Source organism: Filobasidium floriforme (assembly GCF_021052385.1).
Source record: "Filobasidium floriforme strain CBS 6241 chromosome Unknown HD553scaffold_16, whole genome shotgun sequence".
NCBI lineage: Eukaryota > Fungi > Basidiomycota > Tremellomycetes > Filobasidiales > Filobasidiaceae > Filobasidium > Filobasidium floriforme.
Genome location: NW_025763637.1, coordinates 322,528 through 348,203, shown reverse-complemented (window position 1 = coordinate 348,203; position 25,676 = coordinate 322,528). Strand labels below are relative to the sequence as shown.

Genomic DNA, 25,676 nt, shown 5'->3' with positions numbered 1-25,676 from the left:
AGTATCGCGGATCGCGCCGAAGCATGCAATTCAACTCGGTCTCTTTCAACCTCTTGTCAACCTACAGGACGGTCGATCACGAGTTACAAGGATGCGACCCAACCTAGATCGCTTTCCAGACCCGATACCGCCCTCGATAGTCCCTCCGTTATCACCCTTGCGACTGCGGTCTTCGCCCTTGGACCTGTAACATCGCTAGACCTATGCGATAACGGGTCGAACAACCAACTTCCCCCGGCAGACCTCCCCCACCCGAAATGTCCATCACTTCGGGATCTTCAACGCCTACGCCATGGTTGCGCCAAGCAAAAGTAGCGGACGATTGGATGAAGCGTGAGTGTGAAAGGCTGATCAGTGGCAATCGCAGAGATCCGCGCTCGCAACACCGCCCTCATTTGCTTGGGGAGAACGGTCGTGCAAGACTTTTTTTGTTGATTTTGCTCGCTGACCGAGTATGTCGTTGCTTGTCCACGTGCGGGGATCTTCGGCACGATACAGAACATCACATGGTCAGCCAATCTTCTCCGATGCTAGCTATCTTTCGAGGCTGAAGTAGCTGCTCTACCTACAGGTCGTTTGCGCAACCTCCTCCTCCCTGATCTCGACCTTTGCAGGCTTTCCGGTAAACGCCGTATCCAAGACATCTACGATGAACGCACGTGCTTATTGATTTCCTTTGTACCTGTTGCTCGTCCTTTTCCTCTCAACAGCTCGATTCTATCAAGTCAAGATTGCAATCGCAGCGCGGAGAAGGGGTGTCATTGGCGAAAGTCGCTGCAGACGTTATCCGCGATGAAGGGATACGAGGGTGAGCAAAATGTGTTGCGGGACGATTTCAAGCGGTATTCGCTCATCGGGTCCTCTTCATTGCTCCTGTGTAGACTATGGAGGGGTCTGCCACTACCTCTAGTCAGCATATCAATAGTCCGAACCATCTCGTTCACCATCTACTCTGAGACCAAGGACTTTGTACAACGGACAGGATTGGCCAAATTCATTGCGAAAGGCAAGGGAAGAGAGGACGCAGCAAGGTCCATCACTCTGCCGGATACCTTGTTCTCGGTGGCACTCACCTCGAGCATCGCAGGAGCCGCCTCTGGAAGCGTCGTCTCGCTAGGTTCAGCCCCGTTCGAGCTCGTCAAGGTCAGACGTCAACTCGAGTTCCAGATCGAGAGGGATAGACGATTACGGAAGTTCAGATTGGCAGGAGGAATAGGGACCGCCTCGCTCGGAGACAAGATTGTCGCGACAAGGACGGACAAGGAGTTGATGGCAGGTTGGAAAGCTCCAGGCACCTGGGCTGCCGTCAAAGACATTTACGCTCGGTACGGGTCGAAAGGATTGTGGACCGGATTCAAACTGCATAGCGTGCGAGATACATTGGGAACTAGCTTGTATTTCGCCGAATACGACACGTTGAGGTGGCTCCTCGGTAGAGATCCAAAGACAGGTCTGCAGGGCAAAGTACCGGACTGGGCGAGAAAGATGGGAATCGGCGAAGGCTGGGTCGCATTCGGGGCAGGGGCTTTTGCAGGAGTGACTAGCTGGTGAGTATAGTTGCATACCCAAGGCACGGTAAGACAGGCTTCCTGATATCGGGTCTACTCGCTACAGGGCCCTGATTTATCCTGTCGATGTAAGTCACCGCAATCCGCCTCTCGCTGAGCTTGTAGTTGACGCTGCGCGACTGCAACCCGCGACAGGCATTGAAAGTGGGTATCTTGCCGTGTGCCGTATGAGAGATACACTCCGATGCTTACTAATCCCCTCGGACCGGCAGACGAAACACCAACAACGCGCATTAGCGGGACTTCAACCGCGACCTTTCATCCAGCAAATGTCTCGGCTGGTGCGAGGTACCGACGAAGCCAACCCCAAACCGTTCTTGATTGGGCTCGGACGCCTCTATCGAGGCCTTGGAATATCTATGATGCGATCCGTCATGACACATGGTCTTTTGGTCAGTCCAGATTAGTCGCTCCGGAACGTCACCAATCCCTAACGCTTGCGATTATTTATTGTGCAGTGGACCCTCATTGACAGGACGAAAATATGGATCGACAGCGAGCCTTTCGAGAGGTACGCACAGGCAACAACAATATCGTAATCGAAACGGCAATCAAGCACAGACACCATGATGTGGCCTATCCAGAGGCTATCTATCACATCCAGGACGAAATATGCATTCACACCCGGCGCCCATAGACATTTGCATTCATCGTCCATCAGAGACTCTACAGAGCTCATAGACATTTGCATCCATCATCCATCAGAGACTCTACACTGTATAATCGCATGCTAAACAATGAGCTACACCGTTCTTTACGAAACCACGGTCTCGAGCGCTTCAACTTTCCTTTGAGCTGAAGCTTTGCGGCACACGGTCTGGTTTGCAGCTGGAGGCAAGACGAGTTGATTGGCTTCAGTTTCCTATTATTGAACACAATGGCAACTTTATCAACACCGGGTTGCACGTTCCCTTCGACATACCGCCGACTCTGATCAGACAAATAACCATACTCACCACTGCATACACCATCGCCGGGGCCAGTATCTCGTGCAAGCGCGACAAAGTGTCCGACCAAAATCAATGCGAGGTTGATTCCCCATCACACAGCGATCCGACGTGGACTTCAGGAAGGAAGGCGTATTGACAGCGATATTGAGCCAGATGTATTCGCTGACATTCTGTCCGCACCAACATCTCAGGCACGCCAAAAATCCCCAGATTTTCAGATGTACTTACCGATGTTCGCACAGTTGATCAACCAGCTGGTGGTGTTCATATCTCGCCACTGCTTCATCCCTGCTGACTTCTCCTCTTTCGAAAACTCCCAAGTATATATTCGCTAGATGTGATCGATCCTCATGCTTCCGTCTACTTTCTTGAAGAATCCTGCAACAAGCCGTCAAATTGGAGTATGTCTGCTTCCTTGGACCGCTTGGGCGGTACTATACCTGTCAGGTAACAGCGCAGCTTGACTTACCGGTGACTGTCAGATCTCGATTCGTTGTTGAACCTGTCCGCCGCGCACTTTTCACAGAGTCTCTGGCGCAGCAATTTTGTTTGCTCTTTGCCTGATCAGAACAGAAAGACGCAAACAGCAATGCGATCAATTTGACAAACAAACCTCAAGAATTCGAAAGCGTGCCGGCAAGAAATATGATGCGACTTGCTTTCGGCCGCGTGAAGCGGCGAAATATAATGAAATGCGGGAATGGCAGCAAAAAATTTCCAGAACGCCAGGATTCGCTGATACTGCCCTGCTTTTTGATCGATTCTGAGCTTCCTCACGTCAGCCATATTCTGAGCGGATACATCTGCAACAACCGCGAGTTGAGCTTTGAGAGCAATCAGGAAACCCAATTGGGACTACCGGTGAATGGCTGGGCTTGTCTCTATAGAGTGGTCACAGCAGTCTGAAGTCCTTCTCAGACCATCCTTCCAGATTCGACCACCGTATACCTGCCATAGAGGGCGCAGCATCAAGAAGAGCGGAAGTATGGTATTGACGTTCGATGCCTTGGTAAATGAGCGGGAGGCAAATTGGATCCAATTGCGCAGCTTGCGCCAGTATGCAGACAGGCTGCTCCAACACGCCCAGCATTCAGGACACGCTTCACTAATCACTCAAGTATTGTGATGAGCAAGAAGATGTTCTCAGAACACCCCTACGAATCCTTCCGGTCGCTCCGCCTACTACTTGTACCCATTTCAGTCACGATAACTCCGGTTGTTCATGTTCCGATTCCCACATGTCTTGAGCTCATAAGGATTCCTGCTTGCATATGACCAAGTCTGATACTGGCTCGATTGCATTGTTGACCACAATATGTGTCACATTCTCACTTGGGCAAGAAGCTAGGTTGTGTGTAGCTTATCGTTCTAGACCCAGGACCAGCTTCGTGTCCATACATAAGTATAAGTAATTGTAAATATACACCATCTTTTCTCCCATCGCCACCACCTTACCATGGGCTTTACAAGCGAAATAGCTGTCTGTTCTATCCCAGTTGTATCAGTCACGCTATCAAGCCAGACTAAGCGGTTTCCATGCCCGTATGTCTCGTACTCTGGACAGTCTCATTCCAAACCCACTCAATGTGCGGATACGATCGCACTAGATCGAGCTAAATATCCGTCCCTCACAACAGAAGACAATCAGAAACAAGCATGGGATTTGTGGCGGAACGATTTAGCTGTTTATGATATGTCGCCCAATACGGAATCACTGTGACCGCCAAGTTCGAGATTCAGGTCATCTCCATCCCCGCTCTCACTGGTGATGCTCACCGGTACAGGCGACAGTCGCCCGGACAGACATACTTGCCCAATGCGTACTCGACACGTCTTTGAAGCCGCGCCTGAAACATGCGAGCTAAGCGCATGGCGTCACACAGGCGCAATACCTTGGCTATTATTGGTATTGTAAAAGTCATGATGCCGTTCAGAAAGGCACATCGTTTAGGCATTGTCGATCGCTGTGAACACTCGAGTTTCACGACAGAAGTCTTTTCAGAAAGCTCGAGCTCTACTCCATCTTTGACCCAGTAGGACGAGAGGAACGATTCGGTCGTTAATGCTTGTTCGGTACAAAAAAGAGCCAAATACGAGGTGTAACATCCTAGAAAACTGCAATCTATGCGACAACGGCGTTCTGAGCCCGCTCCGACGACTCCTCCCCCTTGTTCTCATCTGACTTTGCGTTGGGCTTCCTGGCACCCTTTTTGTATCCCCCTCGTCCCTGGTCCTTTCCGCTCTGTTCGTTGACAACGATGGCATCTTGGATGGTCTTCTGAACGTCTTCAAGAACGGTCTTCCACTCTCCAAGACGCTTGTCGAGAAGCTGCCATTCTGCCGAGCCGAACGATCGGGTCTGGACGGACTGGACTCGGAGGGTTTTGGTCGGTTGCGACAATGAAGCCTTCAACAGACCCGAGTGAATAGCTGACCAAGCGGAGCACATTGTTTGGCTTTCAGTAAGATCGGGTACACGAACAATGTGCAAAGAACACTGACCATCAATGACGGAAATCTCGATATCGTCCTCGTCGAGCTTGAGGGCCTTTGCGATGTCGGCGTAGGTGATCTCTTTTGTGGAAGAGCTAGCGGCCAGAGAGGTAAGGGCAAGCAGTCGAAGCTTTCGAACGATCTGATCGCTCCTCAGAGCTGAGTCCAAAAAGCCCGAGCGGTTTCAGCTTTGCTGGTGTCGAGACGGTTCGCATTTACCAAACGACTTACACTCGCCAGCCAGGAACGATTCATTCTTCTGAACCCAAGATAGACCCTGCTCCAATTCACCGTTCTCGAACAACTCCACCAACTCCTTGTATTGCCCGCTCAGACCCTCCCTGGCGCCTTTCACGTTCAAGACCTCTTCCATGTCAAACTTGCTGGGGATGGCAAATAGCGCCCGCAGAGCCTTCTGAGTCAACTCCTTGCTCTCCTCGGCACTGCCATCCTGAACGGCAGTGCGGAGCGCAAAAGTCCTCAGTTCCAACGCCTTCTCCTTATCTCCCTTCTTGGAACCCTTGGTCTCGTAAATCTCGGCAACATTGCTCAACCACGAGATCTTGTCGCTCGTCGAGATGTCCCATTGGGACAGTGCAGAAGTCAACCAGGCGTTTGTGAGGGGGAAGTAGGAAAGTTCGAGAGTCGAGTTGGAGGTGAGAAGCTGGAAGAGGGAAGTCAAGGTTTGAGGTCGGAGACCAGAAGAGGCGGGGAGCAGGTTGTAGATGTTGGTAAGACTGAGAGGTACAGATGAAGACAGATCAGTTTGCGATGGTCTCGCCTCGAGCAAGGAAGCCATGCTGCTCACATTCGGCAGGCTACTTCGGCTTTTTTAGAACCGCTTGCACTCCTGACCACGGCATCGATGAGTCCCTTGAGCGTCTGCTCAGCGTTCTTGACCGACATGATCAGCGTAGTCAACAGCAGGTATTGCGATTCGATCTCTAAGCGTAATTGAGAGGTCTTGATCAGCCTCCTGACTTCAGTTCAATGGCCCAAGATAGGCAGACGACTCACCCCTGTCGGTACCCTCGAGTCCAGGGTGTCCTTCCGTGATGACCGCTACGATCTTTCCGACAGTCTTCTCCTTGTCTTCATCGCTCGGCTCGCTCATGACCTGTTTGGTCTCCTCTCCCTCTTCGGTTTGCTCGGTGACCGTCTTGGCTGAAGACTCAATCAGTTGGCGAATCGAGTCGAGGAATTGGTTCTTTTCAGCCTCGGGCAAGGCTCGCGTGAGGAAATTTGAGAGGTCATCGATTTGCTCGAGGAACGAGAGGGCGGGCAGGATAGCGATGGAATCGACCATTTTGCAGAGAGTCTTGTTGCGACTAAGAATCGACAAGGCTAGGTAGGTCACTGGTACGATACGGGACAGATGAGGTGTGTGGGAGATGTTGCGATCATGGGATAATCTACTTGAACTTGTGTCTATCACTTTGGGCGACTTTGTTCTCTCGCTCGCTCGCTCGTTCAACCTCGCCCGATCACGTGAAAAAGTTGATTGTCGGACCCCTCCCCCCCATCACTTCACCTGCTGCTCTGCATCGACTCGTTATAACCATCCAAACCCGTCACAACATCCATCATCATCGAGTTGCTCCTCCACAATATTAGCTCTTCTTACTCTAGCAGGCCGATCCTCAAGATGCCTGTAGCTCCGACCCTCACGCTGGCGGATGCCGCATCGGAACGTAAAGGTCGGCTCTTGGCACTCAAGAAGCGAAAGGCTGGCGAGGTGGATGACAGTGATGCTAGAGGGTAAGCAGAACCATGCCGCTCTTATGGCCACAACTGTTTAGAGATAAGCTCACACGATTCCATTGATTGGTGCGACATCGTAGGAAGACCAAAGTGGCACTAAAGCAGCGAAACTTTGACCCGGTAACGCGCCAACCGGCACAACACGCAGCAGGCGGGCCTGTCAAGAGCGCGGCCGATGCAGACGAAGAGGAGGCTGCTCAAGCAAGAGAGACAGTGGAGAAGCGAATGGAGGGTATCGCAGAGAGAATCGTGCAGGAAGACGAAGCCAAGCGGACACAAGAACTGGTGATTAGCCTGCCTTTCCAGTCCTGGATATTCCGAGTCCGGTCGGGTGTACTGATCAACGTCGCCAATCTATTCAGGATCTTCTCAATATTCAACCCAAGCGAGCCAATTGGGACTTGAAGCGGGACATGGACAAGCGAATGCGCAAGATGGATAGAAAGACACAAGAGGCATATGAATACTTGTTCCGTAAGTCGGGCTGATAGAGAGGTCTAAGCTTGATCTGGGTGAAGTGGCTTTCTCACCTTTATTTCCCTTTTGTTCATCCTAAAACAGGACAACGGTTACAAGCGATGAAGAAAGGTACCGCCGCAGCGCAGACCTTGCCGGGTGGAGCAGACATTCTTGCCAACATGTCTGCGGTCGAGAAGCAGCGTAAAGTGGTGGCCGAGCAGGACGCAGCACGCTCGGACGACGACGAGGATATGGACTAAGTGGATTGATACGATTTGAGATAGACAAAGAGCACGCATGATCTGGGCACCTCGAGTTGACATGTTGTAAAGCACAAATGAATACCGCTATAGTACCGTCTATTTTACTCCGGTTCTGTCGGAAATCAACCTGACCTATCCCAACAGGCTGGACTGATCTGTCCACAACATAGCCTAGACCCCACGGCAGAACCAGAGAGAACGTGGTGTGTACACGGGTCATGATCTTATACGGGCAGTAACACCTTGAATCGAAACGGATAGCACACTGAACAAAACGAAATCTATGGTAGCGGAACACAGGTCAAAGCCCCCTCGGCTTGCCTTTTTGAGCGACTTAAGCGTCTCGGGAGATGGGGTGGAGCGAGAGGTCGGCCTCCGAGTCGGGAACGCTGAGGCATAGCAATGCGATTGGTGTCAGTTCAATGATATTTGCAGTATCATGAGCGGTCCACACGGGACTCACGAGAGGATTCGGAGGGTGTTAGTGTGACCCAAACCTCCCTTCCAACCCTGGACGGCGATAACGGTCTGGTTGGGCTTGACAATGTTCAAGGCGAGGGCGGTCTTGAGACCGAACCTAAAATGAGGCAAAACGCGATGAATAAGAGGACAGAACAGGTGGCGATGTAGCTCTACTGGGCCCTCACCTGATCCTGTTGTCAACGTCAATCTGCCACTGGGCGGTGGGGATACCACGGGGCTCGGGGTAGTGAACGGGGTAGACACCTCGGTGAAGGTGCTGCTGACGAGCGGTAACATCGTCTCGGGTGACTGGAAACAAAGGAAGCGATATCAGCCTTGGCACATCAACCATCAAGATCAGTCATCGCCGGTACATACCACAGATGATGGGGCACGAAGGTCGGTACTTGGAGCAGAGTCGGGCAGTGGCTCCGCTGGTGGACAGGACGATGATGGCACCGGCATCCTGCTCGATGGAAGCAGAAACGGCGGCCAAGGCCAAGGTCTCGGCGGTGTCGGTAGGTCGAGGAGTCAACTGCCTGAGCTGGTCGAAGAGGGGAGGGTAGCAGATCGCAGACTCGGCGAGGTAAGCGGTCTCGGCCATCATGCGGACAGCCTCCAAGGGGTAAGAACCCTTGGCGGTCTCTCCGGAAAGCATGACACAGTCGGCACCGTCGAGAACGGCGTTGGCGACGTCCGAAACTTCGGCTCGGGTAGGTCGAGGGTTGTACTAAAAGTCCACGACACGCAAGGTAAGCCGGGCTGTGACTCCTCGCAACGACCAGGAGGACAGTCTGAAGCTCACAGTCATCGACTCCAACATCTGGGTGGCACAGATCGAGGGCTTTCCGGCCAACGAGCACTTCGCAATCATCATCTTCTGAGCCATAAAGACCTGACTGGCGGGAATCTCGATACCCAAGTCACCACGGGCGACCATGACACCATCGGCCTCCTTCAAGATCTCGTCAAAGTTAACGACACCCTGCTCGTTCTCGATCTTGACGATGATCTTGATCTTAGCACCGTCGGGTCCGAGGACCTTCCTGATGTCGATAACATCCTCGGCTCGTCGGATGAACGAGGCAAAGATCATGTCGACGTTGTTCTTGACACCGAACTGAAGATCCTTCTTGTCCTTCTCGGAAAGAGCGGGAAGGTCGACGGGGGTCTTGGGGAGGTTGACACCCTTGCGCGAAGAGAGGGTTCCGTTGTTCATGACTTTGACCTTGACGTGGGCACCCTCGATGGCGATGACCTTGAGGGTGAGGATACCTGCAGGGGAATGATGACGTCAGTTCGAGTGTGCAAAGGTTAGAGTGTTCAGATATATCGCTTACCGTCGTCAACGTAGATGAGCTTTCCGGGCGAGGTGACCTTGACCAAGTTGGCCTGTAGGGTAAAACGACAATTCTGGTCGGTCGATGTTTCGGATTGATCGTGAAAAGCTTGAACTCACGTAATCGACGAACATGTACTTGTCGTCACAGTTCTCGGCGTACTGAGTGTCGGTGGTGACGTACATCTCGTGACCAGCGTCGACCTTGATCTGTATGGATCAGGATCGTGGAGCACTCGTCAGCAATTGCACGGAGCGACTAAAGAACCTCCCGGCCTTACGTCGACACCGTCCTTCATCATTCCGGTCCTGATCTCGGGTCCCTTGGTGTCAAGGGCGATGGCCAAGGGCCTGCCGGTGCCGGCTGCGACACAAGCAGAGCCGTCAGCCCACCCCGCAGCATCTAGTCGACTCCCGTCGCCGTGATGTCAACTCACAAGCGACGGCCTCCCTAGTGTTGTCAATAACGCTCTGGTGGTACTCGTAAGATCCGTGCGAAAAGTTCATTCGGACTATGGCCAGACAAGCGCAAGAGAACGATCGAGTTTAGCTTGACGACTCGCGGCGACAGGTTTGCTCTCGACTGACCAATGTTCATACCGGCCTCGGCAAGAGCCTTGAGGGCTTCGACGGTGTTGGTCTTGGGACCGATGGTAGCGATGATGGAGGTCTAAAATCGACGTCACGAATCCATGGTCAGGCTTGGTCTCGTGAAAGGGAACGCTTTCGACGAACCTTTCGCAAAAACTTCTCGTTCTCGTCCATGGCGTCGAAAGTGGTCGAGAGGGTGGACAACCACTCCAATTGGGAAGAGACTTGCTTGGTGACGACCATTTTTGTGTGTACTGATGGTTTCGGGTTTGAGCGAGAAGGACCAACAAGCATTCGGGTAGATGTTCAGCAGGTATCGGGGTCGGTATCAAAGCGTTTGTTTGGGATAGAATTTTCCATGATTCCCGATCGCACCGTTCAAAAATCGAAGTAGAGATGTCGGTATATATAGGCCGGGCAAGGTAAAGGTGGTACGGGTATGCAGAAAGAAACGTTTGTTCCAGGGTATGAAGGGGACCAGGGAAAGCAAAGGTAAAGTTTCGTCGGAGTAATGAGCCATCGTGTTGTATATACGCTCCTTTGTCAAGACGGGAGGACTCACACGTTTGTGATATGCGTTGTAGAGGTAGGTGAAAGGGAAGAGTTGAGATGGTATCTAGAGTCAATGGTGACTGAGGGTAGGTAGGTTGTGATGGTTGTCCGAGGGTAGAAGAAGTTTGGTAGCACGGAGTGGTGTGTGGTAGGAGAGAGAATGCGTGAGGTGTGTGAGATTGGGGGAGGATCCTTGCATCGAGCGCGCGCCGCAGCTTTGCATCCGCAGAGGGGGGATCATGGCAGCCAAGTCTCTCCCTCGTACGTCGTTATCAAGAAAGATCGATTCGCTCGCTCGCTGGAGAGAGCGGAAGCTTTTTCTCTTTCATGTGCCAGCCATTGTCATGTGCCGCCGTGGTTCAGGCGGCAGTTGCCATTGGCCATTGGACCGTGGAGGACTGGGCAATCGCGCTGGGAGGTCCATCTCTTTCGGGGGACAGGCAGATTTCATAAAGCAACGAACAAACCGTTATTGAAGAAGAAAAACAGACGATATAATAATATTTGTATGGGTCCGACGAGGGAAGAGTCCCTTTCGTTTCCGTCACGAAATCACTGGCAGCCATCCCGCTCCTACACAATCTACTGCTGCTTGCACTCCTGGGCATCCTGCTGCCCACCGGCATGAGCCTGACGGAGCTCCTGCTCGTCGTCCTCCTGTTCAGTCATAACGGACGCGATTAGTCTCGTCGCTAAGTTTTTCAAACAACCCCAGCGGGGACCACACTCACGTCGTCATCAAAGTCCTCATCGTCAAACTCGTCATCGTCGAGCTCTTCCATGTTGTCATCGTACTCGAGGGCCTTGCCGGTAAAGTAGTCGATGGCTCTTGGGATGATCTGAAACGGGAATGGCACCGGAATGACGGGAAAGGAATCAGCGACGTCTTGTTCCGCCATCTCTCGCTCGTCCACTTACCCTCTCCTTCAAGTCCTCTCCGAGCTGGTAGTCAATCTCGAGCTTCTCGTCGAGGTCCTCGAGCTCGTCCTCGTCGACATTGCCCTCCTCCATGGCCTCCATCGAGGGTGGCTGAGGAGGCTTGAAGAAGTTGAAGAACGAGTCTACGGGAACGACCTTCTTGATCACACGGGTCCGGTTGGTGTCTATCGCGACGAGTCGTTTTTAGCTTTGGGGTCATGATCTTTCTGAGGGCTAGATCGATGCCCTGCTTGTGACTCACTCTTGTTTCGCTGCTTCTTGATCTCAATCTTCTTGGTGAGGTCCTTGTCCTCCTTCCACTTGATCTCGTGACCGACGGCCTTGTCGTACACAAAGTCGCCACCGTAACCGACCTCCTCCTGCACAAATCCAACTGATAAGCAATGATCCAAGCGAGCAGTATACGTTGAGCTGGACGCACCTGGTAGTAGTAGGTCTTCTCCAAGACAGAGTCCTCGAAGAACTCGTTCGACTCGAACTCGAACAAGAGCTTGAAGCCAGGGTGCTGAACGTCCAAGTACTCGAGACGAATGTCGACAAGGTGACGGATGGCCTGTGTACGTTAAAAGGTATCAGCAACGTGGCAGCTTCCTTGACAATTCACAGCCAATGTGGGACACTCACCTCCTCGTCCTTCTCGGTGATCATCTCGCCGATGACCTGGTGATTCTTGAGGGCAGTCAACCAGAACTCGGGAATACCCTTGATGTCGGCCTTGTCACCGGACTCGTCGACCTCTTCGACACGGGCCTCGTCGTCCTCATCCTCCGAGTCGGACACGTCGCTGACGGCCTCACCGGCAGTGACCTCGTCCTCGGTAGGCTCGGTCTTTCCGGCAATGATCTCCTTTCGTCGAGTGTAGAGAGGTGCGTATCGTGCGGCGTACTGAGGGATGAAAGCGTGTGGCAGCGTGTGTCAGACGAGACACTCATGACGTAAGCGCAATGGTTTTTAAAAACGCACCTTCTTCTCGATCTCGAGGATCTCCCTCTGGAATTCGCTCTCGATCTTAGAGTGCTCGGTCTGAATCCCCTTCAATCCCTCGACTCGCCTCTTGACGGCAGGAGGCAGCGACTTCAGGTATCCCGAAGGCTTGCCGACGAGAGATCCGAGTCGGTCTTGCATCATGTTCAGCAAAGCAGGGTTCTACATTGGCCGGCAGTCGAAAGAAAAGACGTTAGCTGGCCGCAGACCAGACGCATTCCACAGACCGGTCAGCTATGGCGAAACTCACCCTGGCCAAGACGCTAGCAGGGTTTCCGCCCTGGGCCTCATCCTCCTCGTCTTCGCCGATGGTAGCGACAGTGGGCTGCGGCAGACCGTCACGACCAGAGATGGGTGCAGCATTGAGAGGCGTGTTCATGGGAGTCGCCGCCTCTACAAGGTTACGAAACGGACAACATTGTCAGCACGATGAACGGTGATGCAGAAATCTCTGATATGGCGTTTTGCGTCATTGGTTCGGGGAGCGGGACGAGAGACTGGCTTTGAGAGGACGAGATGTCGAGCGTGGCAGAGCCACCCATGCACCTCCGAAGGTGTGGAAACTTTGCAAGTGGCTCGGAGAGATCCGCCATAACTTCAATCTCGGGAAGGGACATGCATAACAACTCACCCTCGATGTGCGAGTTCTTCCTGGGTTCAATGTTCTGAGCCATGATGTTTATATTCGATCGGTTGAAAGAACGATCAGAAATATAGGGGTATGTAAGATCGATCTGGAGACGAGACGAGTGGAAGAATGGGAGAGGAATGATATTGTGTGAGGGTGTTTGTGGCAGGTGGGGGCAAAGGGAAGGGGGGAACGCTGAACGTTTGCGTTGAAGCTCTGGCCACGCGGACAGGGGAGATGCGGGATGAAGCGGACATACACATCATTCTCCCCCCCTCTCAGAGAGAAAACGTTGATATGTCCGTCAATTATCGCCTCCTGATGACTCAGCCTCATGTGACCTGTGGTTATACATTTGTCGAGAATCTGTATATCCGTTGCAACTACCCCCAGAGAGATCAGATCACCTCGCCCTCCCAGTGGAATCGATAGTAGCTCTCTTCATACCATGAGCACTTTAGAAACACCGGTATCCCGACGTCTATCAAGCGTCAAGAACGTGATTGTCGTGATATCCGGCAAGGGTTAGTCGAACCAATGTCCACTTCTTTCTCATTTCGAAGGCGAGTAAGCTCACAGATCTCTGAGAGCAGGAGGAGTCGGCAAATCTTCATCCACCGTACAACTGGCGTTGTCGCTGCTAGCTACATCGCCCACCGTGCGAGTCGGTCTGCTCGACATCGACCTGACTGGGCCCTCTTTGCCGAGAATGTTGGGTCTGGATTCACGTGCGGTACATCAGTCCTCATCGGGCTGGGTGCCCGTCTATGCGGATCAAGAACGGAGACTAGGGTGCATGAGTATAGGATTCCTACTGCAAGATCGTGGCGATAGCGTCGTTTGGAGGGGGCCGAAGAAGGATGGCATGATCCGACAATTCTTGGCCGAGGTTCGATGGGGAGACCTGGACTACCTCGTAATCGATACGCCTCCTGGTGAGCTCGACGGCAACAAGAGAGAGATTCCAATTGACGTCGGTACTAAGATCGATCCGGGACGTCTGGTTTCGGCAAACAGGTACATCGGACGAACACATCTCCCTCCTTACACATTTACATCCGTTATTCCTCCCGTCGCCTTCTCGACCTCCAAGTCATTTCTCTCCTACCCCAACGTCCATTCTCATCTCAACGCCTCAAGCAACAGCGCTCAATGATACCCTCAAGTCGCTCTCCTTCACTCGCAAGCTGAATCTACCCGTCCTGGGATTTGTCGAGAACATGTCGGGCTACGCATGTCCGTGCTGTGGAGAGATTAGCGAAGTCTTTTCGAAAGGTGGAGGCGAGAAGATGGCACGGGAAGAAAAAGTCGGTTATCTGGGCAGAGTGCCGATCGACACCAAGCTCGTAGAGCTACTGGATGAAGTCGTCAAGGGCAACATCCCTGTCGGAGATGACGTCGAGACGCGGGTGGGACAGGTATCGATCGGAAATGAGTCCGAGAACCAGGTCAAGGAGAGCGACAAGCCTGGAATTCCATCTGAAGCTGTTTCAGTATCAGATCCTGCTCTTGACAAGCCGTCACAGCGGTCACCATTCCCATTACTGGATCGATATATGGAGACCACTTCTTCCAAGATCTGGAAGACGATCACCGATGACATTTTGGCCCGTCTTGAGGAGCGGAAGGCCTTAGCCCGAGCCGAGCTGGAAGGTGCCGACAATACGTCGAATGCTTCTAGTGACGACGATGAGCAATGATCGGTATTGTTGGGCTCGATTCGGCGATTGAAACAATTGTCGTTAACTTATAGATGTACATTCCGGTCATATTCTATACCCAAAAGAGCCAATACAACGCACGAAACACATAGAGGAAGCGTAGCATCACGCTCACAGAACACATCTATTTGGTTGTTGATAGGAGAAAGGCCTGAAACATTGCGAAAGAAGGTCATGAACAAGGTCGTCCCCAAGCCTGTATGCCTATCGCTCGCTCACCTTGCCTTCACGCAGCGAGTAGAGGAATGCAAAGGATGGACTTGACGAGACCAATTCGGTAGCCAGAGCGCTTCGAATGGAAACAGCGTACGAGCGGTCGGTTGCTAGGACGATCTGGACATGTTTCCAAGCTTCGTCATCGGAAAGCCAATCGCTGGGTTGTAAACACAGCTGTGCCAGCGTTCGAGACGGCAAGTCGATACCAAAGACAGGAAGTCGAGTGCCTGTATTCGACATGAACTCCTTGACTGTTCGCGAGGGGGGGGGGGGGATTCATCAGCATGTGCATATCGATAGAACCCAGTGTGCGATATGGAACTGACTCTTCTCGGTAAACATCAGCTGGTAACGACGACGATTGGTATCAGTACTTCTTGCATCGGGTGTCGAGACCACGAATCACCTTTGCGTTCCGCTTGGTCTTCTTCTCGTCATCCGCACGAAGCAGAATACGAATGTCGCCCTCCAAGGAGGTTTCGGACGTGATCACGGTCGAATGAGGCTTCTCGACAACGACAGCCTCGCTGTGGGCAGAGCTTAGGTCTATGCGGCGCTGTTCTGCTACGGCTGCCCTTAGCCACGTGCATACTTCTCCACGAGATACTGTAAAAGCCAAACGTTGAGATTTGAGGCCTCAGACGGACACATGAGACGCCTTACCTTCATCTTCGGAGCGTCTCAGAATACTCCGAATCTTGATGTATGGCCGGTTCGGTCGAGGTATGAGTACGTATCTGGAGTACTTCGTAAGCGAATGAATGCTAGACCTGGGTTTCCGCTTGTCTTACAGTATGTTCTGCGCCTGGCAATCGAGAACGACGTCTTCCAGTGTTCTATCGTCATCGTATTGAAGATCGGCTGATATACCGGCTCTCCAGAGTTCACCGCAGACATCGAGTCGCAAGTTGAGCTGATGCGGCCCAAAGCTTGCGACGTATACGTCACATCTTGATGGGGACCAGAATCCGAAAGATCGTTCCGTTTCTCGTTCTTTAGCCATCATCCGCTTTGACACGCCGCTTTCGAAGCGGCCAACGTGGTAGGCGACACGGCTAGGATCGAGGACTTGCGGAAGTCAGTGGTCGGTACGAAACACGCCACAGAGGAATAGTGCCGAGGCAAACGGACTCAATCAATATCGATACCCCAACACCATGTGTTTTTGCGCCTTCGCGCCTCGCGACCGGCAGACTGAAACGTTGCAGTAGATCGTCGTACCTGAAGTGAGACAACGTAAATTATCAGAGCGCGCTTGGACTTCTACAGCTAGTTCATCTTACCTGCCCCCAAGGGCGATAATGTCCTTGCGCTTTTCCCGCCTTACACATTCGAACATGATGCCACCCTTGTGAGCCTATCAGAAGTAGGCAGCTCTATGTCAGTCCTGGTAGCGCAGAAGACCTCATATTTATAGTGCCCGCTGCGCGGCACTACTTACTCCTGCTCGCCGTGACATCGCAGGCCGGACATAGATAGGGCGTGTCACACCCAACGCTCGAGCGAACCCGATAGTTTCGCTGATCTCGGTGAACGCAACTTCTAGTTGACGGGTCATGGTTGGGAACAGGGGCAATAGCCGTTGCCGAAGTGCTGGTAGATCATCTGCGATACGATATAAGCCGGTTCCTCGGGATGAGCAGCACATTCTCATTCAAGCCGAAGCGTCTGAGGGGTACGACTAACCAATAACGAGAATCTGCTTGAGTATCTCGCTCTGTTGCCTGCTTAGGTGACTGGATGCGAGCTTCTGGCTGATGCCGGAGGAACTGGCGCCGGTTGCAAAGTCGTTGATGATCCTATTGGCAAGTGCTTTCGCTTCCGTCGTGGACATGCTTTGTTGTATGACGGAAAGAATCGTCTCATGCGTTATGTGTATTTCGTATTGTAATACGGTCAAGGCTTGAAACTCCTGGATCAACTTGTCTACGACTGTGTGAGGTAATCCATATCTTCAGTATGTACCTTTGTTGTCTAAAACGTATTCAACTCACCCTCAATAGCCTCCGCTTCAGACACCATAGTCCGGGAAGGAGAGATCAGATCGAGGTTGCTTTCCGAAACCGCCCGCGGTTGTCCGCCCGCTGGGCTCTCTGAATACCGCCAGCCGAATTGGTATCGCTTGATCCTCTCGATGCCCCGTAATGTGCAAAATCTCGCAAACGCGATCATTCCATCAGAAGGGAGTTGTACCTATGCATTATACATAGCCTCGTGAGCGATCGAAGTCGATAACGACTATGCCTTCACCCACCAGATTGCCTTGACTGTCTAGAAGTCGCACGACCGAGTGTTGATCGACGTCAACCGGCGTCAACGCAGGCGCGAGTAGCGGAGTAACGAGCTCGATAGCTCCATGTCTGTCGAAAAGCTGAGCGAGGCGATCTTTTACAACGCGCGTCCAAGCTTGACTTTGATCTAGATGTGCTTCCATCGAATCATAGGTATAGTCAAGGACTTGAATGCCACTATCCGTGGGCAGGCGTTCCGGGTTGAACAGCTTGGCGATAAGTGCCGGATAATGACTGGAAGACGCATGCGCGACTTTTCGGATGGCCTACGCTAGCGGATTAGCAACCGTCTGGAGTATCTTCCCGTAGTTTCTACCTACCTCAGCATAGTATCCCTCTTCTCGTCCTTCCGGCCTGTCGTGCAGTAGACAAGGGCGTGCTATCAGTCACTATATGGTGGCGATGTTGCAGATGTGCAACACGTACAGGAGAGAACTGCGCAGAAGGTCTTCCGCTTCTGGTCTCTCTTCAGGATCGTGTTTCAAGAGCCACTCGACGATCTGAGTTTGAGCGGATTTTTTTCCGACATCCCAGTCGGCGGGGTACCTCGGTCGAGGAAGTCTGAGGTTACTGATTACTGTAACCCTCTCCATACCGGAGGACATTGGGTAGCACATCTCAAAGAAGATGATCTGCATGAGAGGATCAGGCCGGAGTTAAATACGATTAGAGCGAGATTTCTAGGTTCGAATGTTTTCAGTCCACGAGGGACAGCGCCGACTTACGCCTAGAGAATAGACATCCGCCTTCGTTCCGTACACTCGCTTCTGCAGGACGTCAGGTGAAACGTACAGATGTGTACCTACACCGGAAGTCATATCCGTCAAACTCGCAGACAGGTTGATAAGCCCATCTGGTACTGGAGCCAAATTGTCTGTACGGCGCAGTTGAACGCATTATCAGTGATTTTGCTAAGCACGCGTTTCGTCTAGGCTGGGACCTACCTGTAGTGCTCAAGCCAAAATCACACAATTTGACGTTTCCTTCCGAATCTGTTGCGAAAAATTTAGCGATCTGCGAGTCAAGCAAGGTGTCGACTACGAACCGAGCAGAATGTTCGAGGGCTTAAGGTCTCGGTGGACGATATGCAATTTTGCCAAATAAGCCAGCGCTTCGAGAATTTGGCGGAACAGCCGCCAACATTCGTTGGTGGTGAGGCCTTGAGCGATAGCCTAGCGTGAGGATGAACGGTCAAGAATGAAGTCCATCACCCTCCAAGCTGCGACTTACTTCTTTGAGCGTTTGCTTCTCGACGTACTACCGATATCCTCGTTCACGATTTAGCTTACGCTAGAGTAACACCCATGTTCATGCGTGCTCACCTCCATCTGGATGTATAGGGTACGCTGCTGATTTAGATGACGAGATCTTGCCTTTGGCGATTTCGATTTATGCCGATTCCCAAACGCTTGCTGGCCGATGACAAAATCATCCTCGGTGTCCTGCTCGTCTTCGTCGGACGAATCGTCTTCATCGTCTGAAGCATTGGCGAAACGAATGCGAGGAAAACTACGTGATACGGTGGTCGAGGTGATGTCGTCGAAATCTGGTGGGCCAAATATATCGTCATCTTCGTCTTCCATTCTCACCGGCGTGAGTTGAGAGCCAGTATTTGAGAAATCCGTGCCATCTTCTCCTCGGTCGCTAGCTGGCTTCGAGGAAGTCTCCAGCCAGCATTGTATATATCTAGCAGTTCAAGATGGGCTATCGTTCGTGACGGGCAGCTCGGCTATTCGAGCGGTCTTACCTAACAATGAAGCGATGGTTGACTCGAGAGAGAGACTCTGCTTCTCTGAAAACCTTTTGCTCGTCGTCCTGTGGGCGAAGCTTGATCTTTTCTGTTGCACTCACACTGCATTAGCGCGGCATTGTTACTAGAGCTCGAGGTATTATCCGTACTTATAGCATAAAATTGTTTCTGGAGCCGCAGTTTCAGCTACTAGACTTGCTCTAGATTTCAAAGAGGAATACTCATACCTCAATACGATGTCGAGCTTTGACGACCTGTCCGAAGCCACCCTCTCCCTGAGAGAACATCTCGGAGTCTGTAAGCTAGAGAATATACACCCTGGCGCCGACTACTCACAAGCCACTCCACCTCTTCGAAATCGTTGCGATAACGAGACGCCACCGGCGCTTGCGATGCAGTCGAATCATAATAATGCGAGAATCCCCTAGAGTTGACTGGTGACCGAAAAAAGCTGTGGGACGCGGGGGAAGCGAGAGAAGTGGACCGAATAGCCACCGCTCCTAGGTTGTCACTGGCAGAGTCAAACAGCTTGTGACTAGCTTCTTCGGCTCGAATCCGTTTCTTGGGTCGCGGGTCGAGCATACTGTGCAATACATCCAATACTACTCCATGAGGAGCATAGTCCGCTATGTTGCGATTGTGTTAGTTACGGAGATATTCAGGGTGAAAGCTAGGTCTTACTTACCATTATCGATGATACTTGCCAGACTTGGATGCTCTAACAGCACGGTCACACCGAAAAGCATCTGCAACAGGGCAAGACCCGCGTACCAGATGTCCCGCTCGGGACTGTAAGCGTGAGGCGTATCCAGTTCCTCCGGAGCCAACCTGAACGAGGCGCCAAAGCGTTGGATCGAGCGAGTCTTCTTGCGGAGCGATCGCCGCACTCACCATATCTCGGGGATGGCGTCTTCTGAGGTTGTATTGACGAAAGGGTTCGACTTGTTCATGTCCCTCAAGGCTTTGATGAAAGAAGCGCCCGACAAGCTCAATGCAGGCCGTTCCGAGTTGGAAATGGAAATGATGATGTTGTCCAGGGTTAATTCTGGATTGAACGGTATTTAGAGTAGAGGATTAAGCAGATTTATGCGCAGGAGGAAACGATGCTGAGAAAACACACGTTTGTGACAGATGTCCTGGTCGTGTAACGCGCGGAGTCCATTCAAGATTTGCCTGAGATAGCTCACAGCCACGCCTTCGACCAAAGTCTCGCTGGCCTTCAGCCATGCAGATAATGACCCTTGTGCTGAGTATCTTTGCGTGAGAACATATATTCTTTCTGCATTGTGTGATGTTCGATCTCTCTATACAAGGTAATAACAACAATGCTTAGGACGATCAATCTTGACAACGGATCGAATGGCTTTTCCGTGCAACTCGCCTTGCTCGCAAATATTGGTATGAGGTTGTGATGGCGAACAGATGCCACCTTTTGGATCTCTGCGAGCAGACCCTCAACTTTCTTTCTTCCCGGTGGAGTGTCGTAGTATGCTTGGGCGAACTCGATCACAATCAACGAGCACACAGGTGATTCGTCCCCGGGCGATGTTCGACGGTTCATGATTGACCCTTTGAGTTGCTGGCCTTCGCTTGACGTTCCTTCTGATGAAATATCTTGATGACCTTCCACGTCATACGTTGTGTACAACGGATCTTGCCTTGATGGAGGACCATACGCTCGCCATACTGGCCATGTCCCGGGAAACCCTGGCAAAACGACTGGATCACCCGCGTCGAATCGGACCTCTCGCTGTCCGTCTTTGATCTCCAGTCTGCCCAGTGCGGCCCTTCCTTTTCGTCCACCACGTGAAGTGCTTTCTTCTTCTCGCTGGCGTTGTATCCGCTCGGCTTCGTGGGCTTCACGTATCAGAGCAGCCCGTCGTTCATGTTCTTCGCGGATCTGTGCAGCCAATCTCGCATTCTCCTCCGCAGCTATCTTTCTCGCCGTCTCATCTTCTTGCTGTTGCATTTCCAGTTGACGCTGCAAAGATAAAGTCAGCACCGCTTGGCCTTTTTTTTTGAAGTTGAGATTGCGGCGATAATCACTTGACGTTTCTGCGCGTCACGCTTTGCTTTTTCTTCCATGAGATTTGGACCTTTTGGCGAAGCATTGGGTAGGGGTAGGTGGTTGTCCTCTAGATATTCTGTGACCAGAGTTGTGATCTACCGATACATGGGTTCAGCAAATCCAGTGTGACTGCCTCCATCAGATCACGACATACGTCAAATATCATCTCCCTGCCCAGATTCCGCTTCGCATGATCGTTGACATGTTTTGTTAGCTGTTGCACCTGGTCGCCGCTCAGCATGACGGGGTCGATCAAAGACAGACTAGGGGGATGCATTGGGTAGTTCTTTAAGCAGAATGTATATGCAGCTGAGTTTAGCATGGAGCCAATTGATACTTGACGTGACGGTCAACGAGATGGCACACTGACTTTGAGTAGCTTCCCCTTTAGTGATATAGCAACGCGGCCATCGTGTGCCCGCAGTCGAACGGTCCACCAGCCGCTCTCGACAGAGGTACCCCATGCAGTCTTGGAGGGAGAAATGTCCTTCCAGTCATCGCCGAAGATGGCTCGCATCGCCTCGAGTTCCTCATGCTGTATACGATCGGTTTCCTGCTTACTGTCGGCAGCTTGTTGAGCCGACGGTTTGGACATGGCTGTGATCTAGCTTTTCACTCCAGGGCGGGTCGCCGATATCGATAGCTCTTGCGCACAGCGCTGGGTCGAATACTCTGAGAAGACCATCTACAAGTCTGATATAAGAGGCAGTGCTAACGCTATGACTGATTTGGCTGGTTCTAATACAAAGACGGTTACATGCACAATTAGCCATTTGCCATTTGGAGGTTTGGAGAGATTACACGAATATGAAGTCAACCCGCTGAATCTTGAGCCGAGACTTCGAGTCGACCATTGATGCGTGGGATTACGGCACCAGACACAACCACTCGTACTCGTACTAGCAATTCATGTACTCATGTACTCATCAACAAGAAGCTAGAACCTGCAGACGACTCGGCCCGGGTGACACAACAAAGCATCTCTTGCTCTCTTGACTGCTCCACCTTCATCAAATCGTGTATCCACGAGACGTCCTCAGTCACGGAAATTGATCCTCATACCGTCCGCTTGTAATAGTTGACCCTTGGGAGCCCGACACATGAAGCTGCACGTCGAGCTCTCGCCGACCCCGAAGTTCTAGCAGCAGCAACCCCGGGGCTGGCTGTCTTCGTGCAAGATGTCGGACGATGAGGGTATTTCGATGCGGAATGGAGATACCTCATTTGGGTTCGCAAATGCGTCCCTGGTCGCCAGGGCGCATGCGTTCTTCGGCAGCGGGTCCACCCAAAGCGTTCAGAGTGAGCCTAGTCACAGTCAGGCAAGAAAGGCTAGTGTCAGGTCAGTGTTGCAATGATATCACACGGTACAGCTGGTGAATCGCTGACCGATACCGAATTGCGGAATTAGCTCGGCCGACGGAGAGCACTGCTCCAGTCAGCTGTCTCCAACGCAGTCGTCTGCGATGCAATTGCGAAATGAGATCAACTCCGGTCTAGACCCGTTTCACAACCCGGGCGAGAAATCTCCTCTCCTCGATAGAACGAGCACAGCGAGTTCCCTTGCCGATGAAATCGAGAGGGATCAAAATAATGGTCTGGCTAGCTCAAGCAAGTCCAGCCAGGACTCGGTTCCGCCCCGCCAGAAAACCCCGCCTACCGAGATCGAGCAACGTCCGCAAGTCAACCAGGATCACAGCATCTTGCGCGAGGATGTGGTTCCTGCAAGCTCAAGTCCCGGTGATGAAGATATGGCCAGTAACGAACGATATTCAGGGGGATCTTCGCGTCTCGCGACAGAGCAGACGCAAGGTAGCCTGCAGTTCACTGCAGCCGTTTCGTCTACAGGTGATGCGTCACATCGCGGTCAGCGAGGTCCATCAGCCGGCATGACACCTCTGAATGCCAAGGCAACCGATGATGCGCCGAATCACGATGCCATTGCGAGAGGGGCACCGTTCGCATCACTGGCATCTCGAGGCCGCCTGCATCAACCTGCCAATCTGAAAAGCAGCAGTGTTGCGGAAATAGCTGAGCGGTATGAGAACAACTCTTCCGTTGGCCGTCTCCGTCTGGGTCAGTATCGAAGTCTAGACTTGGATGAGAGTCGACATGCCGACCACCTCCAAGCTACGCAGACGTCTTCTAAGGATTCCGAGTCGTTTCTAGAATCGCGAGACAGACAACTGTTGAGGCATTCAGAACAAGGACTGCAACTCACTGATCTGTTAGGAGGGATCCGTGCGAATCGTGCCGAAGTGAATACAGCCAATGGTCCGTCTGGCCAGTCCGCTCACCTTCGAGGCGCCCAGGGAGACCGCGCGCCTGATCCTTCTGCCAAACCACAAACGGACACCGCAAACAATTCCTCGAGGACGGTTTCAGCAGACAGACCCGAGAAGCCCGAAGTCACACGTCAAGGACGAGCTCGACAGCAGTCGACGAATTCTCGCGATTCTGATGCGGTTAGGCGATCTAGATTGAATACGTTGCCTGATTACAGGCGCCTAGGACGGACCCGCGACCCCGGGGAAACTGAAACCCCCGCGACCGCCTCTGTGGCAGAGAACGCATCACCGCCACAGGAGGCATCACCGGGACCATCGACGGGCGGCATGCACAACGATGATTTGGACGAAGGCCCTGTCGTTCAGGCCGAGGAGCCGCGTCCGGTCCGCACAGGTATTCCGCTCAAGGCCGACGAGCCGAAAGAGCATCATTCGCCGCGCAGCAGACGTCTGTCAGAAAAGGCTCGAGCGATCAAAGCCAGGGACCCAGATAGTGACAGTAGCTCAGAGCCAGACGCAGAAGACGACGAAACGTACCGTCCCGCTCAAGCGATCGTGCGGAAGAGAGAGCGAGTCGTGCGCAGTGGGACGCCGACCGAAGGTGATTCGGCAGACGAACTGGCCTTGGGTGCTGGAGAACCTGTGAATCCACGCAAACAGACAAAAGTGCGCGAAGAGAATAAAGCGAGGCCTGCGAAGAGAAGAAAACTCGATACAAAGGCAGTGGCAGGGCAAACGAAACCACACACCGAGACGAAATACAGCCGAGTTTTCGCAAGATGGTCTTCTGATCGTGCCTATTACCCAGGTTCCGTTAAAGGCGTATCCGGGAAGCGGTTGACGATCTTTTTCGACGACGAGACAACCGATGAGGTCGAATGGCATCAAATACGTAAATGCGAAATCAAAGCAGGTGACACTGTGGTCGACCTGAGTTCTCGTCCATTCAAAGATGTGACCGTGAACGCCTCTGCTCCTGGACCACTGAAGACTGGAGACAAGATTACGGTACAGCGCAGCAATACCGTATACGAATTGCTTCTAAGTCAAATACGTATAAGAGAGAAATGGATCGGCCAGATGGATGACCGGAAGGTCCAGGTGAACGACATAATTGTAGATTCAGTCTGGACTGACCCACGGACGCGCTTACCAGCTCAGACGCCGGAACAACAGCATTCCCGAGCAACGACACCGATTGCCAAGAGCACAAAGCAGGGAAGCGTAGCGTCGTCTCCTGCACGATCCAACAAGACGCATACGGGTATATTCGATGGTCTCGGATTCTTGATCACCAGTCCCAGTCAGAACGAAGAGATTAGAAAGAGAAAGGTTGCCAAACGCATCACCGCTAACGGCGGAATGTGCGCGAACGAGATATGGGATTTCTACGAGAAGCAGCCGATGGACAATCTTGCGGAAGGTTACGCAGCGATCAGGTTGAAGGATAGTACTATTGTCGCCAAATTGAAAGGCGTCTTCCTTGTGGTCATTGGCCAGCCCACCTTGACTCCGAAATACCTCATGGCACTGGCGCTTGGGGTACCTTGCCTCTCCGCGAATTACATAGATGAAGCCATCACTTCGGTAAGTGAGACCGGCAGCTCCATCATGTGCTGGACATACTAAGTCGTTTCTGTTTCATAGGGTACTGCCTGGAACTGCTTTTTGTTGTCTTCGGGCCCATCGCTGTATCTCGAAACCGAGTGTTCTCAGTTCGTTGATCCTCTGTGGGGAACGGACCCCGCCATTTTACGTCAAACCCTTGACAATCGTACCGTCGCACGGCGGCCATTCTGGGGCAAGGAAATCATGATCATCAAGGACAACAAGATGAATGTGAGTACAGTAAGACGCTATGACTTTGCCATGCGAAGACCTTATTCAGAATGTTCCGTTGTCAGGATATCATCCCGTATTGCGTCGCGGCCATGGGTGCCGAGGCCGTGATCGTGTCGGCAACATACGACCATGGTGTCACAGACATCAGTGACGTCGATGCAATCGTGTTCACGGATAACGCGGTTCCCGACGTGCTTTTCAATGCCCGCAAGACCGCTACGGTCGAATGGGTGAAGCAGTGTCTGGCAAGTCTTGTGTCTTCTCGGGTCGACTTCGACTGCAACATCGAAGCGCTGACTCTACACCTTTCGGCATATAGATCATGGGTATGTTTCAGCCGCCAAAAATTTACAGTAAAAGGGACAAGTAGCGGGAAGATCAGAGACCCAGATGAATATGACAGACGACGATAATGTCACACGAGACGAATCAGTACATCTTGACAAAAGTTCCATTATGTTTGAAAATGAGCACGTGCATGCGCGTACTACGCTATATTCTCGAGAAGACTTCA

General features: G+C 52.3%; 8 protein-coding genes across 8 annotated transcripts; 4 read left to right on the top strand and 4 right to left on the bottom strand.

Moving 5' to 3' along the window:
* The first annotated feature begins 5 nt into the window (after positions 1-5).
* On the top strand, positions 6-2,401 carry HD553DRAFT_314440 (mitochondrial carrier domain-containing protein). Its single transcript, XM_046180350.1, has 9 exons — positions 6-333; positions 499-509; positions 572-622; positions 711-808; positions 882-1,547; positions 1,615-1,636; positions 1,704-1,712; positions 1,781-1,960; positions 2,027-2,401. Exons 1-9 carry the CDS (start codon positions 258-260, stop codon positions 2,105-2,107), a joined length of 1,194 nt encoding a protein of 397 aa, XP_046035164.1. The 5' UTR covers positions 6-257; the 3' UTR covers positions 2,108-2,401.
* Positions 2,402-4,407: 2,006 nt separating this feature from the next.
* On the bottom strand, positions 4,408-6,406 carry HD553DRAFT_297997 (uncharacterized protein). Its single transcript, XM_046178567.1, has 5 exons — positions 6,029-6,406; positions 5,820-5,955; positions 5,243-5,748; positions 5,021-5,170; positions 4,408-4,948 (listed from the first exon to the last, which is right to left on the bottom strand). The coding sequence occupies exons 1-5, from the start codon at positions 6,315-6,317 to the stop codon at positions 4,641-4,643; spliced, it is 1,389 nt and encodes a 462-aa protein (XP_046035163.1). The 5' UTR covers positions 6,318-6,406; the 3' UTR covers positions 4,408-4,640.
* Positions 6,407-6,593: 187 nt separating this feature from the next.
* Positions 6,594-7,605, top strand: HD553DRAFT_336177 (cwf18 pre-mRNA splicing factor-domain-containing protein). Its single transcript, XM_046182227.1, has 4 exons — positions 6,594-6,769; positions 6,853-7,057; positions 7,135-7,246; positions 7,334-7,605. Exons 1-4 carry the CDS (start codon positions 6,657-6,659, stop codon positions 7,489-7,491), a joined length of 588 nt encoding a protein of 195 aa, XP_046035162.1. The 5' UTR covers positions 6,594-6,656; the 3' UTR covers positions 7,492-7,605.
* Positions 7,606-7,665: 60 nt separating this feature from the next.
* On the bottom strand, positions 7,666-10,179 carry HD553DRAFT_68714 (pyruvate kinase). The gene is made up of 11 exons (XM_046184417.1): positions 10,031-10,179; positions 9,884-9,965; positions 9,733-9,807; positions 9,577-9,659; positions 9,416-9,505; positions 9,297-9,348; positions 8,762-9,231; positions 8,335-8,686; positions 8,142-8,265; positions 7,958-8,071; positions 7,666-7,883 (listed from the first exon to the last, which is right to left on the bottom strand). Exons 1-11 carry the CDS (start codon positions 10,127-10,129, stop codon positions 7,829-7,831), a joined length of 1,596 nt encoding a protein of 531 aa, XP_046035161.1. The 5' UTR covers positions 10,130-10,179; the 3' UTR covers positions 7,666-7,828.
* A 686-nt stretch (positions 10,180-10,865) lies between these two features.
* HD553DRAFT_314432 (putative nucleosome assembly protein I) lies at positions 10,866-13,139 on the bottom strand. The gene is made up of 9 exons (XM_046180349.1): positions 12,993-13,139; positions 12,612-12,754; positions 12,341-12,523; positions 12,002-12,262; positions 11,799-11,930; positions 11,619-11,736; positions 11,357-11,541; positions 11,170-11,277; positions 10,866-11,095 (listed from the first exon to the last, which is right to left on the bottom strand). The coding sequence occupies exons 1-9, from the start codon at positions 13,033-13,035 to the stop codon at positions 11,021-11,023; spliced, it is 1,248 nt and encodes a 415-aa protein (XP_046035160.1). The 5' UTR covers positions 13,036-13,139; the 3' UTR covers positions 10,866-11,020.
* Positions 13,140-13,382: 243 nt separating this feature from the next.
* On the top strand, positions 13,383-14,783 carry HD553DRAFT_297988 (nucleotide binding protein). Its single transcript, XM_046178566.1, has 3 exons — positions 13,383-13,513; positions 13,583-13,924; positions 14,007-14,783. The coding sequence occupies exons 1-3, from the start codon at positions 13,438-13,440 to the stop codon at positions 14,687-14,689; spliced, it is 1,101 nt and encodes a 366-aa protein (XP_046035159.1). The 5' UTR covers positions 13,383-13,437; the 3' UTR covers positions 14,690-14,783.
* HD553DRAFT_314419 (kinase-like domain-containing protein) lies at positions 14,784-21,778 on the bottom strand. Its single transcript, XM_046180348.1, has 30 exons — positions 21,406-21,778; positions 21,190-21,321; positions 21,014-21,130; positions 20,349-20,948; positions 20,088-20,271; positions 19,859-20,012; positions 19,653-19,795; positions 19,304-19,593; positions 19,195-19,242; positions 19,117-19,135; positions 18,965-19,055; positions 18,540-18,903; positions 18,448-18,474; positions 18,263-18,389; positions 18,162-18,209; positions 17,943-18,091; positions 17,644-17,849; positions 17,538-17,571; positions 17,181-17,483; positions 16,921-17,119; positions 16,613-16,858; positions 16,368-16,531; positions 16,210-16,283; positions 16,058-16,147; positions 15,718-15,981; positions 15,590-15,663; positions 15,333-15,532; positions 15,253-15,271; positions 14,930-15,177; positions 14,784-14,861 (listed from the first exon to the last, which is right to left on the bottom strand). The coding sequence occupies exons 1-30, from the start codon at positions 21,628-21,630 to the stop codon at positions 14,835-14,837; spliced, it is 4,866 nt and encodes a 1,621-aa protein (XP_046035158.1). The 5' UTR covers positions 21,631-21,778; the 3' UTR covers positions 14,784-14,834.
* Positions 21,779-22,794: 1,016 nt separating this feature from the next.
* HD553DRAFT_68438 (uncharacterized protein) lies at positions 22,795-25,648 on the top strand. Its single transcript, XM_046184415.1, has 5 exons — positions 22,795-23,108; positions 23,171-24,907; positions 24,968-25,159; positions 25,225-25,407; positions 25,482-25,648. Exons 1-5 carry the CDS (start codon positions 23,073-23,075, stop codon positions 25,530-25,532), a joined length of 2,199 nt encoding a protein of 732 aa, XP_046035157.1. The 5' UTR covers positions 22,795-23,072; the 3' UTR covers positions 25,533-25,648.
* Positions 25,649-25,676: the final 28 nt, after the last annotated feature.